The sequence below is a fragment of the Muntiacus reevesi genome, chromosome 1 (genome assembly GCF_963930625.1).
Source record: "Muntiacus reevesi chromosome 1, mMunRee1.1, whole genome shotgun sequence".
Classification (NCBI taxonomy): domain Eukaryota; kingdom Metazoa; phylum Chordata; class Mammalia; order Artiodactyla; family Cervidae; genus Muntiacus; species Muntiacus reevesi.
Genome location: NC_089249.1, coordinates 285047738 through 285063644, shown reverse-complemented (window position 1 = coordinate 285063644; position 15907 = coordinate 285047738). Strand labels below are relative to the sequence as shown.

General features: G+C 39.8%; 1 protein-coding gene across 1 annotated transcript in view; it reads right to left on the bottom strand.

Annotated features, from left to right (window-relative positions):
• The window catches only part of WDR36 (WD repeat domain 36), a 41940-nt gene extending 27315 nt beyond the window's left edge, over positions 1-14625 (bottom strand). Inside the window, exons 1-10 of the mRNA XM_065923947.1 lie at positions 14368-14625; positions 11924-11951; positions 9292-9392; positions 7705-7822; positions 5837-5969; positions 4285-4339; positions 2601-2733; positions 2148-2323; positions 1602-1722; positions 1046-1111 (exon numbers count right to left, since the gene is read on the bottom strand). Coding sequence (XP_065780019.1) covers positions 1046-1111; positions 1602-1722; positions 2148-2323; positions 2601-2733; positions 4285-4339; positions 5837-5969; positions 7705-7822; positions 9292-9392; positions 11924-11951; positions 14368-14529 — 1093 coding nt within the window. The 5' untranslated portion in view covers positions 14530-14625. The remainder of the gene's footprint in view (positions 1-1045; positions 1112-1601; positions 1723-2147; positions 2324-2600; positions 2734-4284; positions 4340-5836; positions 5970-7704; positions 7823-9291; positions 9393-11923; positions 11952-14367) is intronic.
• Positions 14626-15907: the final 1282 nt, after the last annotated feature.

Genomic DNA, 15907 nt, shown 5'->3' with positions numbered 1-15907 from the left:
TCCACAGATGACACCACCCTTATGGCAGAAAGTGAACAAGAACTAAATAGCCTCTTGATGAAAATGAAAGAGAGTGAAAAAGTTGGCTTAAACCTCAACGTTCAGAAAACTAAGATCATGGCATGCGGTCCATGCCATGCCAAAACTAAGTTCATGGCAAATAGATGGGGAAACAGTGGAAACAGTGGCTGACTATTTTTTGGGGCTCCAAAATCACTGCAGATGGTGATTGCAGCCATGAAATTAAAAGACACTTACTCCTTAGAAGGAAAGTTATGACCAACCTAGACAGCATATTAAAAAGCATGAGACATTACTTTGCCAATAAAGGTCCATCTAGTCAAGGCTATGGTTTTTCCAGTGGTCACGTATGGATGTGAGTTGGACCAAGAATTAATGCTTTTGAACTGTGATTGGAGAAGACTCTTGAGAGTCCCCTGGACTGCGAGGAGATCCAACCAGTCCATCCTAAAGGAGGTCAGTCCTGAGTGTTCACTGGAAGGACTGATGTTGAAGCTGAAACTCCGATACTTTGGCCACCTGATGCGAAAAACTGACTCATTTGAAAAGACCCTGATGCTGGGAAAGATTGAAGGCAGGAGGAGAAGGGGACAACAGAGGATGTGATGGTTGGATGGCATCACCAACTCAATGGACATGAGTCTGGGTAAACTCTGGGAGTTGGTGACAGACAGGGAGGCCTGGCGTGCTGCCGTCCACAGGGTCGCAAAGAGTCGGATACAACTGAGCGGCAGAACTGAACTGAGCAGATGGCTCCAGTTGCATTATCAATGTCTTTTGGGTGGTAGCATTATGTTTTTACCACTTAAGATTCCTAACTCTTCAATCTTACAGGAGCACTTCAACCACTTCTACAGCAATACTGACTCACAAATCTTATTACTGCTCTTTCACATAAGGGAATTTTATTTTATCCTAAGAAAGAGGAAATTTAATAATGAAACCTCCTCTGGTTATCTCCCAGACTCTTTGAGATGATTTTTTTTAGACCAATAGCTTTTTTTCCATTTTGCAAAAGACCTACCATGTCCCAAGCTCTTGTTAAATTTTTCATGTACCGTGGAAAATGACTGAAGTGTTCCATCCTGACCTGTTGATATACACAGAATATGTCTAATCAAGCTTCATCAAAACAATGGACCACTTGAATCATGACGTTTATAAAATTAGATTCTATAAAAAGCTTGAAGTTAGTTGGCAGCACTTTAAAAGGAAGCTGATTGTAACTACCTCATTTATAATATTTAACTGCCCATGGAATGCCATTTAGTAAAAACAAAGGATAAAATGAGGTGCTAATAAATGCCAGCAGATTATCTGAAGAGGCAAGGGCCACATTTCTGGAATCTGTCCATTCTGACTCCAACGATTACTAAATAGAATGACATTCCAAATAAAAGTAGTATCAGCTAGTGTTTCCTGAAGTATTCAAAAACAATCACCTCATTTTACTCAGATTTTCAAGTCACTCAAAGGGACATCTGAATCTAAAAATGTATAAATACCAAAGCTAATAAATACCAAACACTTTGTTCCCATTACTTGCTGAATTAAACTAATAACACAAAGCAGAAACTTACTTGCACTAAGAATTTGTTGTCCATTTTGTCCATAATATCTTATTTTGGTAAGAGGAGCACTATGCCCCATTCTGAATCTCAAAAGCCGGCCTTCACCTGCGGGACCATCAAATATCCATATCTGCCAAGAAATAAAAAAAAGTAAGGTTTCCCCCCACAATGTGTCAAGTGATCTGCAAGCAGTCAAACCATCTTCTACATAAATCTACTGGCATTGGGTAATGCCTGCAGACCACTGATCCTGGAGTGCAGGTTAGGGAAAAGATAAGCTGTCCAACTCTCTCCAACTCCAATAATCTTGCCTGGAAAATCCCATGGACAGAGCCTGGCGAGTGACAGTTCATGGGGTCACAAAGAGTCGGACGTGACTGAGCGACTGAGTACAGTACAACCCTCTCACTTCATGAAAATCAGGCAATCTGCTATGCCTTCTATTTCATCTGTATCCATGTCTTATCCCATATTCCTTTCACCCTCTAGGTTTCAGGCTGGTACATCAGAGCAGGCTTGTAATAACCCAAAGTAAGGTGGTAATAACCACAGTACCCTGAGAGCATTGTCAGCACCATTTGTGACCAGAAGCGGCTCTCTGTGGAGAAATGTCAGTCCGGCAATCGCTGTAGAATGTGCATTTCTCATTTGATTGATTAACTTTTTGTCTTCTAGATCCCAGAGTCCAATATGGCCACATGGGCTTCCAGCTGCCATCACTGGGTGACCATCTGTTGTTAAAATAGAATAAACTAAGAAAAACATGCACCATCAAACAATTAAACTTAATAATTCTTCTCTCCACTCTTTTAATCCATAAATATAAATTTAAAATAAAAGACTATATACCAATAATCTACCAATATTCCTTTGGCTCTTTATATTCCAGTATTTCATTCATTTCTATTAGATTAAATTATAAGCAAATATTAAGAAAATTTCTATGAACTTAAAAGTAATACATCTGAAATGTTCTTAATTTTCATCCATAAACAAGTTGAGAGTTACCTGTGCGAAATGAAATCGAAGTAATAGGTCCCCAGTCTTGACGAAATTTCATTAAAGTTTCATCAAATTTAATGTTGTGAATGATAATCTGACCCGACACGAGACCAACAGCCACAACATCCACAGCTGGGGCCTGAAAATTAAATGACTCAACTTTTCATTTTTTTAATCAAATAGCTTTAATAATACTGATGATCACATCATCATTTGCTACCAAAATAAGTATTGGTAATGGAATATCTTTCTGGAGATGGCAAAAACAATGAATATTGGCATTCTGGCATACTTTAATTGATATCTGGCATGGAAGTATTTAGGAATGATTTTTCCAAATTACTTCCCAGCTTCAGTCTGGTAGTCATCATCACTTCCCCACCCACAAACATAGTTAACTTGCTAAGAAAACAGCTGTAATACATAGGAGCTGATACGTGAAATCAATACAGATCATTATTGCCTGAATGGAAACAAAGAAGAGACAACTCTTAGACAACATATTAAGGTTCACGATATGCATGGCAACATAAAAGGCCAACTACAAAGGAAGTGAAGAATGGTCTATCCAAAGAACACAAGGAAAACCTATAACCCATGTTAAAAGGCAAATAGGTTATACAATTAGTCTGTTCCAGCTCTAATAGTCTATGATTTTAATCTTCATTTTATACAACAGTATTACATACAGACTCTATACTACGTTTCTGTATTTAAGAACAGAAAATCAATGTCCAGTACCATTACAAAATGGAATCAGGCTAAACATGTAATTAATTTGCCATTAAGTAACTACTATGCATGAGACCCTGTGCAGAAGCTGGTGACACTAAAACAAATATGATGGCTGGCCCTCAAAGAACCTAATCATCACCTTTGGGATTTTCTGGGTAGGTAAAAGCAGAGCAAGGTGATGGAAGTGAGAGAATGAAGAATGAGCAGGTATAGGCAATGGATATTTGGAAAGATAAGGTACATGGCCTGGATGCATGTCCAACATGTAAGGTTCTTTGCAGCAATACAGCCATTCAGACATACAGTTCTACAAACTCATAAAGACAAAAAGCAGTTATTTCTGGAAGAGACCAGCATCTAATAAACAATTAATACTGGGCACTGACTGAAGGTAGGAGGAGAAGAGGATGACAGAGGATGAGATGGTTGGATGGCATCACTGACTCAATGGAGATGAGTTTGAATAAACTCCAGCAGTTGGTGATGGACAGGGAGGCCTGGCGTACTGTGGTCCATGAGGTCACAAAGAGTCGGACACGACTGAGTGACTGAACTGAACCGAACAGACCGATTAACTCAAGCTACAAATCTCAACACACTGACAAAGTTCTCTGTATGACCTACAGACTCCCTTGCTTCACTGAAATACCTTATCTCCACTCTGACCAAGGCACTGGACTCTATATGCTTACAAATGCTTGGTAAACATGGATTCAGCCAACCACAGAATTAAGAGACTAATTCCAGGCAAAAAGGTTTCCACAAATATTTATAGATAAAGGCACTGTTTTCAATTCTATTTCTAAAACATTGTTTTTCAGGGTAATATTTATTAAAAAACTATATTATACCTTATTTTGTCTTTAGGTCCACAAATGTGGTTGGTTGGCCCCTGAAACTGAAAGATCCTACTACTGCCTTCATTTCTTATCTAACTTAACAGAAAAATACTAACCTGCTGAAGCGCTGTCACTCCAACTTTCCATCCCGCAAATGTATACAGAAGTTTACTACAAAAGGAAAAATAGTTGAAAGCCATTTTTTGGGGGGGGAGAAAAACAAAATTAACTACATATTAAAAAATGATATAGTAGCTATTAATTAAATTCTTACTCTGCCCCACATTATTCCAAGTAGGTATATTAATCTATTTAATACTCAAAATAATGCTATTAGGTAAACAGCACCATTTTTCAGATTAAAAAACTAAGAAACTTAATTACATGAAAAAATTAAGTTTAGATTACAAGGCTAATATTGACAGAGCCCAGACTCAGATTCTAAACTGCTAAGAACTATAATACTATCCAGGCTCTTGGAGAAATTAAAAAGAGAAAGAAAAAAAATACATAAGTAAAAGCTATTTTATATGACAGATACAATTTAAAATAAAATCTTAGAATACAGGCAGATCTCACTTTTTACTACAGTGTGATACCAGAAACCTAATACAAAAAAGGAGTACTACTTGGTGGGAGAGAGGTAGGCCTGGCGTGCTGCAGTTCATGGGGTCACAGAGAGCCGGACATGACTGATCGACTGAACTGAACTGACACTACTACTTGTATGTTACATGACAACAGTGATGCTGCTCTGAATTTCAGAATCAAGCCATGAATGATAGTTTATAGAGCAGAGATACCTGAGATTGTTATAATGACAATAAAATATTTATTCATATTTTAAATTCTTTAGGCACAGATTAGGTCACTCTCACACAAAACCTAAAGAGATAACCCTGGGGCAGAGAATATTCCCATCATTATTTCCCAGCCTATTACAGAATAGGTAGTCAATGAAATTTGTTAAGCTGAACAGAAACACTGATTTAAAACTAATAACTAATAGGACAAACATTAAACCTCTGAAAATCTTATTTTCCCTTTTGAATCTGTAAGAGCTTTGGAAAGAAAAATCTGGATGGTCAAACATTTCTGATTGCTCTTTTAATGATTATACAAAGAAAATTGAGCTGCCACTCTTTTCGCTGGATAAGTGTACAAATAACAGGCAGAGGTGCTCACCGTCATTTATCTAGCCCCCTAACTATAACTAATAGTATTACAGACATTCATCATGTTTATGCTTGAAGATGAATATGCTTTTACCCTGAAAACCATACCTAAATGCTAGCACTAAATAAACACTGATTTGTGTCGCCATCTAATGTTTTAGTTTATTGAGAACTAGAAGCTGTTTAGTGACGATTTCAATGATCTTGTGTACTAAAGCCTGCATTACAGTTTTATGAATTCTTTACAGTGACTAAGGTTATTAGTATATAGTTTTTAATGAGCATTTATGAAGCTGCCTACCATGTTTCAGGACCATATCCCAGCTTTCACATATGTGATTCCATGAGTAACAACCCCAGGAACAGGCATATTTACTGAAAACCCTCCAAAAAAGATATAAAAGAAAGGAGAATTGAGAGAGTTAAGAATGCTTTAGGGAGTAATAGATGAGGATAAGGTAGGAATTACTTATGTTCTAAATACAGAGCTTACTTGGATTTTACATTCCATAACTGGAGGCTTCCTTGTTCACTGCCAAGAAGTATTTTATTCAAGTAGGTACTTGGGTGCAAAATTGCAGAAATTTTAAATACTGATTTATCGAAAGACAACTGCAGGTATTCTTCTACAAAAGTAAAGGTTATAGATAATACATAAAACAGTTTATTTTAAACACCCATATATTTAGCACTTAAAATCTACCATATCAAAGATTTATGTACTAATATAAATCAAAGACATATACTAACTAATAAACATTCCCTGAGAAATTAAACAAATGTGATGAGGGGCGACTTTCAAGTTTACTTAGATTGTTAAGAATTTTCTAAAAGTTCTAATATCAATCCTATTTAAAATTTTACTCACTGCCAAACTGGTTTACGGGGTGAAAATAAAAGTTAAAAAAAAATGATACTAAGGGATCAGACTTAGTATTTTATAATTTAATCAAGAGGCAGCTAATGTTCCGAATGAAGTGCATGGGAGGGAAGGAGCTTGATCAGCTCCTCAAACATGTAAAAAGTCAGAGGCAAACTTAAATGAAACTAAAAACAGGCCTTCTCTCATTTACACAGGAGACCCTCAAACAGAGGAGAGGAAAAGAACTTGCAGCCCTGTTGAGTGGAAAATGGCACAACCTGCTGTCTTTTGCTTCAAGATCAAAACATTTTTTGAAACATCACATGCTTAAATTCCTACGTGTGAATTTTGTTTTCTACTTCACAGTTCACCTATGATGAAAACACTTTCTCACTTAATTTCCCAATGAATTTGAGTATCAGAGAACAAATACTTCTCTTAAACTTTAGTTTCATTCTATCTGGCTGCTGCACACTCCAGGAATATGTGCACCACAGTTTAAAGAACATAGATAACAGACGAGAATTACAGAATCTTTTACTTAAATATTATTTTAAAAGATTCTTGCCTCTATTTGTAACTAGCAGTCTTACTTAAGATCACTACAAACAGCTCCCTGAAGACACTGTGCTGCTGCAAGAGTAACAAAAAGCTGGGTATCAGTGTCAACAGAAAGCTGGCTGAACTCCTGCTATTAGAATCTGACTTGTTAGAGTCAGATTCTCTAACTTCATAAAAGGTCTTTTAATATCCATCTGCATGGGGACTATGTCTGAAATTCTGTTCCCTCCACTTGAGTAAAGAGAAAGCAAGAGTGGCTGATCTCAGAAGACCACGGGGTGACTGCCAGGACCGCGATCCCCAAGACTCCTACTAAAAACAGACAGACTACCTTAAAAACGAGCTAGTCAAGAGGCAACAAACGCTAGAAATGCACACAGGCCAAAAACTTAAACGCTTTAATTCAGACAGACCCCACAGTCTTGTTACAGTCTTTGACCTGACGAAAGCTGGGGTTATTCTGGTGATAAATTTCTAACCTTTGGTGATAACACGGCCCTATAAACATAGCTCAGTGACACTGTTTAAGAAAATCACAATTAAAGGACACTGACTCATATTCTTAGCAAAAGGATGTTTATTTTCCTTCAGATGACTAGATCTTCAAGTTTACTATTACAATCTCACTTACAAAAGTTGAAAATACAAACCAAGTATTACTCAAGTGTAAATATACACCAAATTCACCCCACAGAGAAAATATCACCTGTCATTAAACTTGGAGAAGTGTAATGCAAAGCATTATTAACAGCTCAACTAGCTAACTAAAACTGCTTAGCAATTTTTTTACTTAGAACCCTTTTCCTTATACACAAAGATTCTTGAAAATTTTTTACTGCTTACATGTGAAATCTCTGGTATAGAAGTCATCCTTACAGAGATATTTTAGCTACACACATACTGTTCCAAGATAAAGCAATAAATTGGTTAAATCTTACCTTCTGAATATATGTGCCAAATAATAAGAACGCTGTCAGTATCAACAGAGATAACATGGTCCCCAAAGGGTTGCAAAAGACAGATTTCTGCCTTATGACCTTTAAAGGTATGTACTACCTGCAATGTCAAAATTCAAAAGAATTTCAAATTATTCATTCATCATGTAATATTATTTATATTAACAAAAACAAAACAAAACAAAAACCACGAAAATCCTGAAGATGCTCACATTAAGAAATGTCCAACTTTCGATTACCCAAGGTTAGATTAACAAGTAGCAGGGAATCACACGTTTTCACCTGCTCCCCCAGCAAGTTCAATTAGGACACATGGGCTAGGAACACAGAAATGAGATCTTTGAGGCTCAGCTTTTCAACCAAGCTTAGGAAGAAGGCATCCAAAGAGCTGGGTCCCTCAGCCAACCCAACCAGCACAACTCCATGCATTCTAGAAACTCGGGATGCTCCAGAAGGCTGACCTCTACAGCCACCACCAGCTGGCTTCCACAGAAGACAAGGGACGGCGATTAGGATACTTCTTCCCTACAGCTTTCTGTCTGGACACAGACATTTTTACCCTGACAGCAGTAGCTGCACCCTCACTAATTACAGTCTCTTCCCCCAAGGTTTCAGTTCTCACCAGGCTCCAGGAACGCTATTTCTTCTCCTCCTCCCTCTGGCCCGAGGGATGGTAACAGTTTCCTACAATTCATAGTCTCTGATACCTTTCTACTCCTAATATGTACATTTATCTCCCAGGAAAACCTACAAACTGCAGTATTTTGAACAAAAAAAGGACCCAGACTCTGTAAAAAGAAAAAAACTTACTGTCAAAACAAAAACTCCCATTAAAGAACTTTAAATTGCCTTTCTCTGCCATGGGTAGAGATGATGGAAGACACTGGGAACAAACATCATTAGCCTGAGTCAGACTTTGAGAAGTACAGTAATTCCATCACCGGGCTATCTAGCCATCCCCATGGCCACATTCCCTTTCACTCTGGATCACTAGCGCCAGGTCATCTCTCAAATTAGTCATCCCAGGACAAACTCAGAAACCAATGAGTAGATTAAGACAAAAAAAGATCCTCCCTTAGTAGAGATAGCAGAGGATCTAGCCTTTTCTATGTAGGCAACAAGCACCTGGGTCTTAGAAAATGAGTCATGGGCTATGATGTTCATAACGAAAAAAATCAATCCACATAAAGCAATGGTACAGATGTGAATCTCTTAGGAAAATATTTTCAAAATACTCTTGACTGAATCCTACCCCAACCAAATAAACAAAGTAGACAACTCCAGAGATGGGACCTGGTTGGAAACAAAAAAGCTGTAGTAGTTAGCTGCCCAAATGATTCTCAGGTTGATCCCAGGCAAAGAAAACGGAACAAAGCATCACTTTTAACTGATTATGAAAATTTGATGAAATCAACTTTCTCTTCCTCCAGCAGAGTGAATATACATTAAAAAAAAAAAAAAATACGTCAAGAGTGTCTCAGATGAAGAAGAGCAACATTAAAGTTCCCTCCCACTACCATGACAATCGATCACTGACTGCAAAAGACAAAATAGTTCAAAGATACAAACCTCTTTATTACGGGCGAATGCAGAGAAAACATTCCCATAAGCAGCAAAGACCAACCTTCCATCAGCTGCCATACAGCAGATGTCCTGTGGGACAGAGTTACCTGGAAAAAAAGATATAAAATGAAAAAATTAAACATATTTTTTAAGAAATAAAGATATTTAAGATTGTGGAACAAATACAAACTTTAATTATGCATGTAACATCTTTCATTTCTTATAATTTAAAAATATGTATGTATGACAATCAGAGCATAAAATTTAGACTTCAGTGTTATTTTAGACATCTAATAATAACATCTAATAATCACATTGAAAATATGACATCACCTTGACTTTCCCTAAGAGAATTAATGTCCAGTATCTGCAGACACAAGGACATAATCCTAAAGAATTGAGAAGCTTTTTGAGGTTATTTGAGGGAAAAAATCCTCGCTAAATACACAAAACTCTGGCAGATGGTCATCTAATCTCCATGTGAATGCCTTCAGCAACATCAAGCTCCTAACAACTTCAGAATATTTTAAAAGTAGGTCAAAACTGAGAACTCTCAACTCCACAGTTTGGAGTAACTTAAAAAAAAATCCCATATGATATTCTACATGCTGACCCTTTCATGAATAATACGTTTCCACTTAATCTTCTCCAAGGTAAACAACCCTACCACCTCCCGCCATTCCTCATGACAGGGTTTCTTGATTTCTCTCTCATTACCATGGTCACATGGGTTGTTACTTTTTACTTCCCATTTTGGGGGAAGGACCGTTAAAATATAGAGAATTTTTTTAAGTATCTTTCCTGCTGTTATTCTATTTTTATAGGTTTATCATTCACTTTAATATTGCCCTTCTACAGCCTTCTATAATCTTTTTAAAAAATTAAATTTATCTGACATACACTCTAAATCCATATAGCTCTGTTTTTCTTACAAAGACCACATTTGATGGTGAAACTAGAATCTCTCAGTCCTGGCAAGCTCTTCATTCTATAAAAGAGTTTAAAAAAAAAAAAAATTCTTCCATTGCAAAAAAATATCAAAATGTGGGAAAAAGGAAAACTCTTTCTTACAATGGAATAATAGAATCAGAAAATCACTATTTGATAATCATCCTAATAACTGAGGTGAGAATCACCACTAAATGATAGTCAGCAGTACATGAAACTTTGAACAGTAAAGACTAGTTAAAGTGAAAGTGAAGTTGTTCAGTCGTGTCTGACTCTTTGCGACCCCATGGACGGTAGCCTACCATTCTCCTCCGTCCATGGGATTTCCCAAGCAAAAGTACTGGAGTGGATTGCCATTTCCTTCTCCAGGGGATCTTCACAACCCAGGGATCGAACCCAGGTCTTCCTCATTGTTCAGTTCAGTTCAGTCGTGTCCGACTCTTTGCGACCCCATGAACTGCAGCAACGCCAGGCCTCCCTGTCCATCACCAACTCCCAGAGTCCACCCAAACCCATGTCCTTTGAGTTGGTGATGCCATCCAACCATCTCATCCTCTGTCATCCCCTTCTCCTCCTGCCCTCAATCTTTCCCACGATCAGGGTCTTTTCCAATAAGTCAGCTCTTCGAATCAGGGGGCCAAAGTATTGGAGCTTCAGCTTCAACATCAGTCCTTCTAATGAACACCCAGGACTGATTTCCTTTAGGATGGACTGGTTGGATCTCCTCGCAGTCCAAGGGACTCTCAAGAGTCTTCTCCAACACCACAGTTCAAAAGCATCAATTCTTCTGCACTCAGCTTTCTTTATAGTCCAACTCTCACATCCATACATGACCACTAGAAAAACCATAGCCTTGACTAGACAGACCTTTGTTGGCAAAGTAATGTCTCTGCTTTTTAATATACTGTCTAGGTTGGTCATAACTTTCCTTCCAAGGAGTAAGCATTGTAGGCAGATGCTTTACCGTCCGAGACATCTGAGACTGAGACAACTGAGACGGTAAAGCATCTCCCTACAATGAGGAAGACTCGGGTTCAATCCCTGGGTCATGGAGAAGGAAATGGCAATCCACCCCAGTATCCTTCTTTGGGAAATCCCATGGATGGAGGAGCATGGTAGGCTACAATCCATGGGGTCGCAAAGAGTCACACGACTGAGTGACTTCATTTTTATTTTCAATGTATCTTACCACATGCACTTACTACATTTATTAGCTATAAAGGGGAAGTCTTTAAAAGGAGCTGCTTGATAAATGTCACCTTAACCAAATGATCAAAGTTTTCACTGCCAGGAAAAAGACTGACCAATAGCATGTGCCTCCTGATATGGCTCACTGAGAATTCAGCATCATTCCCTTGTTACTCTTGCAACACTTGAATCTAATCATAAGTATCAGAAAAAGTCAAAGTGAAGAATATTCTTTTAAAAAGACTAGCCTACACTACTCTAAAAATATCAATGTTGTAAACCACAAAGAAAGAAATGAATTAGTTTAAAGAAGACCTAAGAGAAATGACAACTGTAAGTGACAAACAATCCTGTCCTGGACGTTTTTGTTAGCTATGTACATTTACCATAAATACATGCCTAAGTCTTTATATGCTTCACAATTCTTAAATTTAAGTCAAAATTTTAAAAGAATGTTAAAATACACTAAACACGCAAAATTCAGGATAAAGACTATACTTACTTACTGCAACCAGACTAAGTTTCTGAACCTGTTTTTAAAAAAGAGAACAAATGATTAAATTGCTACTAATAAAAAAATTATAATAATCTAGCACTTAAAGATTACGCTCTAACCTCATACATAAATTTGCTATGTGGTCCTTCCTTAAAAAGACACTTACTGATGATATTAATTTTCATTATTAGCTGATTAGTCGCTCAGTTCAGTCGCTCAATCGTGTCCCAACTGTTTGAGGCCCCATAGACTGTAGCCCGCCAGGCTCCTCTGTCCATGGAATTCTCCAGGTAAGAATACTGGAGTTGGTAGCCATGCCCTTCTCCAAGGGATCTTCCTGACCCAGGGCTCGAACTTGGGTCTCCTGCATTGCAGGCAGATTCTTTTACAGTCTGAGTCACCAGGGAAGCCCATTCTCATTATTAGGAAAGTTTATATTTTCTACTACTTCATCAGTGATGGAAGAGTAGGCATCATGTATAGTTTTGTATATAGGTCATGTAATACATATTTTAGGAGAAGGCAATGGCAACCCACTCCAGTACTCTTGCCTGGAAAATCCCATGGACAGAGGAGCCTGGTAGGCTGCAGTCCATGGGGTCGGGAAGAGTCAGACACAACTGAGCGACTTCATTTTCATTTTTCACTTTCATGCATTGGAGAAGGAAATGGCAACCCACTCCAGTGTTCTTGCCTGGAGAATCCCAGGGACGGCAGAGCCTGGTAGGCTGCCGTCTATGGGGTCGCACAGAGTTGGACACGACTAAAGCGACTTAGCAGCAGCAGCAGCAATACATATTTTAAGGCTTTGCAATCTGTGTGGTCTTTGTTGCAATCACTCAACTGATAATATATCACAGAAGCAGCCACATATGGTAAAAAAAAAAATGTTCATGACTATATTCCAATAAATTTATGGATATATAATTATAATCTTTAAAACTGTCACATGCTGTGAAATATTCTTCTTCCTTTGATTGTTTCCCGGCCATTTAAAAACATCAAAACCATCTAGCTCAGAAGCATAGAGCACAGAAGGGTATAAGGAGGAATTCAAGAAAGTGACAGCGTAAGACTAAAAGTGCCCTTGAAGATGAATTAAATAATCTATGTTTCTTAATTGAGAGTAGATGGATGTCTCCATCTCACTCAAAATCTGACTGTACTACATCCCACTACTATGCAAATTTTACTTGGAGACTATGCTAATATTAAAATAAACACAGAGAAAAAAACAAACAAAAATGTCATTGGTCGTACAAAAACAAAATGTTGGCAGAATTGGCTTGCAGGCTGTAATTTGTGGACCCCAAACTATGATTACTGATCCAGCCATGAGAAAGTTACTCAACCACTCGTGCTTCAAATTCCTCACCTATAAATTAAGGGTTAAAATAAGTCCCTAATTTTATGGGATTATTGTGAGGATCCAATGAGTAAAATTTGTGTGAAGAGTTAGAATGGAGTCAGTCATACAGTAAATGGTCAAATAAATGTTAGGCGCTATCACCAACACCGTCTCCATCTTGGAGATGGCCTTCCCTTTCCGTTCCTCACTTGCTCTTCCACTAATTCTACCTGCTTCCAACAACCAGTTCTTCTTGCTAACAATCCATCTTATTTTCACAGTCCTTCAAGGAAAGTTTATATTTTCTAGAAGTACAACTTTACATCAGTTCAGTTCAGTCGCTCAGTTGTGTCTGACTCTTTGTGACCCCATGAATCGCAGCACGCCAGGCCTCCCTGTCCATCACCAACTCCCGAAGTCAACCCAAACCCATATTTCAGGAAAAGTGCTTAATTAACACCAACTAGTCTTAACCTCCTCCTCAAGTAAGGCCCCACCTTTCACAGAGCATACCTTCATCTGGAGAAGACAAGAGAAACAAGGAAACAGCAACAAAAGGCGTTTCAAAGATTGATAACGTATTTTAGAGGAAAACCCATCAGTGACAAGCAGGAAGGCCTTGGGCAAGTAACAGTTTTTTTCTGAGATTTAGTCTCCTAGTCCATGTAAGGGTGCTACAAAATAACGAACATTCTTCTTAGAAAGAAATGCTGCAAGGGTTAGAGGATGTGGCACCTCTGAACTTTGTCATGGTGGCAGAAAATAGATGCTCAGGGGAAGTTTAGGGAAATTAGTCTGCTATCAAATGTGAACAGTCGCCTAAACCGTAACTAATCTCACCCTCCCCAGTTATCCCAGCGTATTTTAGCCCGCATCTCTAACGCGGTTCTCGTCAGGAACTGCACAATGAGATGGCTTACAGCTCTTTCTAATTAAAAGGGGGCGGGGGGGGGGGGCAGTTTCCTTCACCGCATTTATTTCCAACCAACACTCTGCCGCTGAACTCCGATGTTCTCCGGGACCTCCCCCAGCCCGATCGCCGCCGGGGCTCGTCGCAGTCGGACGGCCCGCGCGGAGGGCGGCGCGAACCCGGGTCACTCACGTCGTAGGTGTGGAAGCTCTTGCCCACGCACGTGGTCACGTAGAACCGGCGCTTCAGCGCACTGAACCGCACCGCGTGGGGAATGTCGCTGCTGAAGAGCCCCAAGGCCCGGAACCCCGCGAAAAGGGCGCTGGCGGTACGTTCGCCCGGTCCCCGCTCCATCGCGGCCGCCGATGGCTGCCTCGCGCCTCCAGTCCCTGGGAGACCGCGCGCCCGGGCCCGTCAGCGCGTCTCGCGCGGTACAACCATCGGTCGGCGCTTCCGGCGCCCTAGCGCTTCCGGTGCTCGCTGCCAATCGAGCGAACGGAGGCTGCCTTCGGTGCAGCTGAAAAGTAGCTCCCTGCGGGACGCGAAGGGGAGTCACCACTTGGGTTCCGAGGCCCCAGTCGAGCGCAAGGTGAGGGCGTTCCCCGCCGTCCCGGACTATCTGATACTGCTGCAGATTTCCCGCGGGCCTGGAGGGGCGGGGCCGAGTGGGAAAGCCCGGCCGGCGGGAGAGTGAGAGGAGGTGGAAGCCTTAGCCCAGGCTTTCCGGACGGACACGTCTAATCCGACTGCGGCTGGGGCACGTTTCTAAATGCCCGGGGCCTCCCGGTGGCTCGGCGTGAAGAGTCCGCCGGCAGCGCGGGAGACCCGGGCTCGATCCCGAGGTCTGGAAGATCCGCGGGCGGAGGGACCGGCTGCCCCGTCCAGTGTTCTGGGGAGTAACAGGGACTGTGTCATTCATGGGGTCGCAAAGAGGCGGACACGACTGAGCGACGCTCACTTTTTTAAACGCCTTTATCTTGTGGAGATAAGTGTTTATGGATAAAATTATACATCTGGGAATTTGCTTTCAAAATAATTGGAGATGCGGTGCAGGATTTATATGACCTGCATGTTTTTTTATACGTTTATATTAAAGACTGATAATTGTTGAATCTGGGGAATGGCTGCGTGAGAGATCATAATGCTGCTCTTATGCTTCCGTATGAAATTGAAATTTGCCATAGTAAAAAATGTTTTTGTTTGTATTCTACAGAGTTAAGGTAAAATATAAATTGGAATATTAATGGATTAATTTTTTTACCTATGAGCCATAGAAATATATACAAATGGTTTTAATTATCAGGTAAACATCAAGAATGTTCTAAATTGTGTACAATGCAGATGCTGTGTTTATCATTGCAAAAAAAAGTCTTCTTTCCATATTGGCAATTTGGGGGGGAAATGGAAAAAGTTTCCTGGTCAGGACTTTTCAGTTCATAAAGCCTTTGATAATACCCATGGCTGATGATTTGAATGCGGAATTGATGCTTGTGAACTGTGGTGTGGGAGAAGACTCTTGAGAATCCCTTGGACTGCAAGGAGATCCAACCAGTTCATCCTAAACGAAATCAGTCTTGAATATTAACTGGAAGGACGCTTGCTGAAGCTGCAATACTCCTGATGCAAAGAGCCAACTCATTGGAAAAGACCCTGATAATGGGAAAGAGAAAAGGCAGGAGAAGAAGGGGACAACAGAGGATGAGATGGTTGGATGGCATCACAGACTGGATGG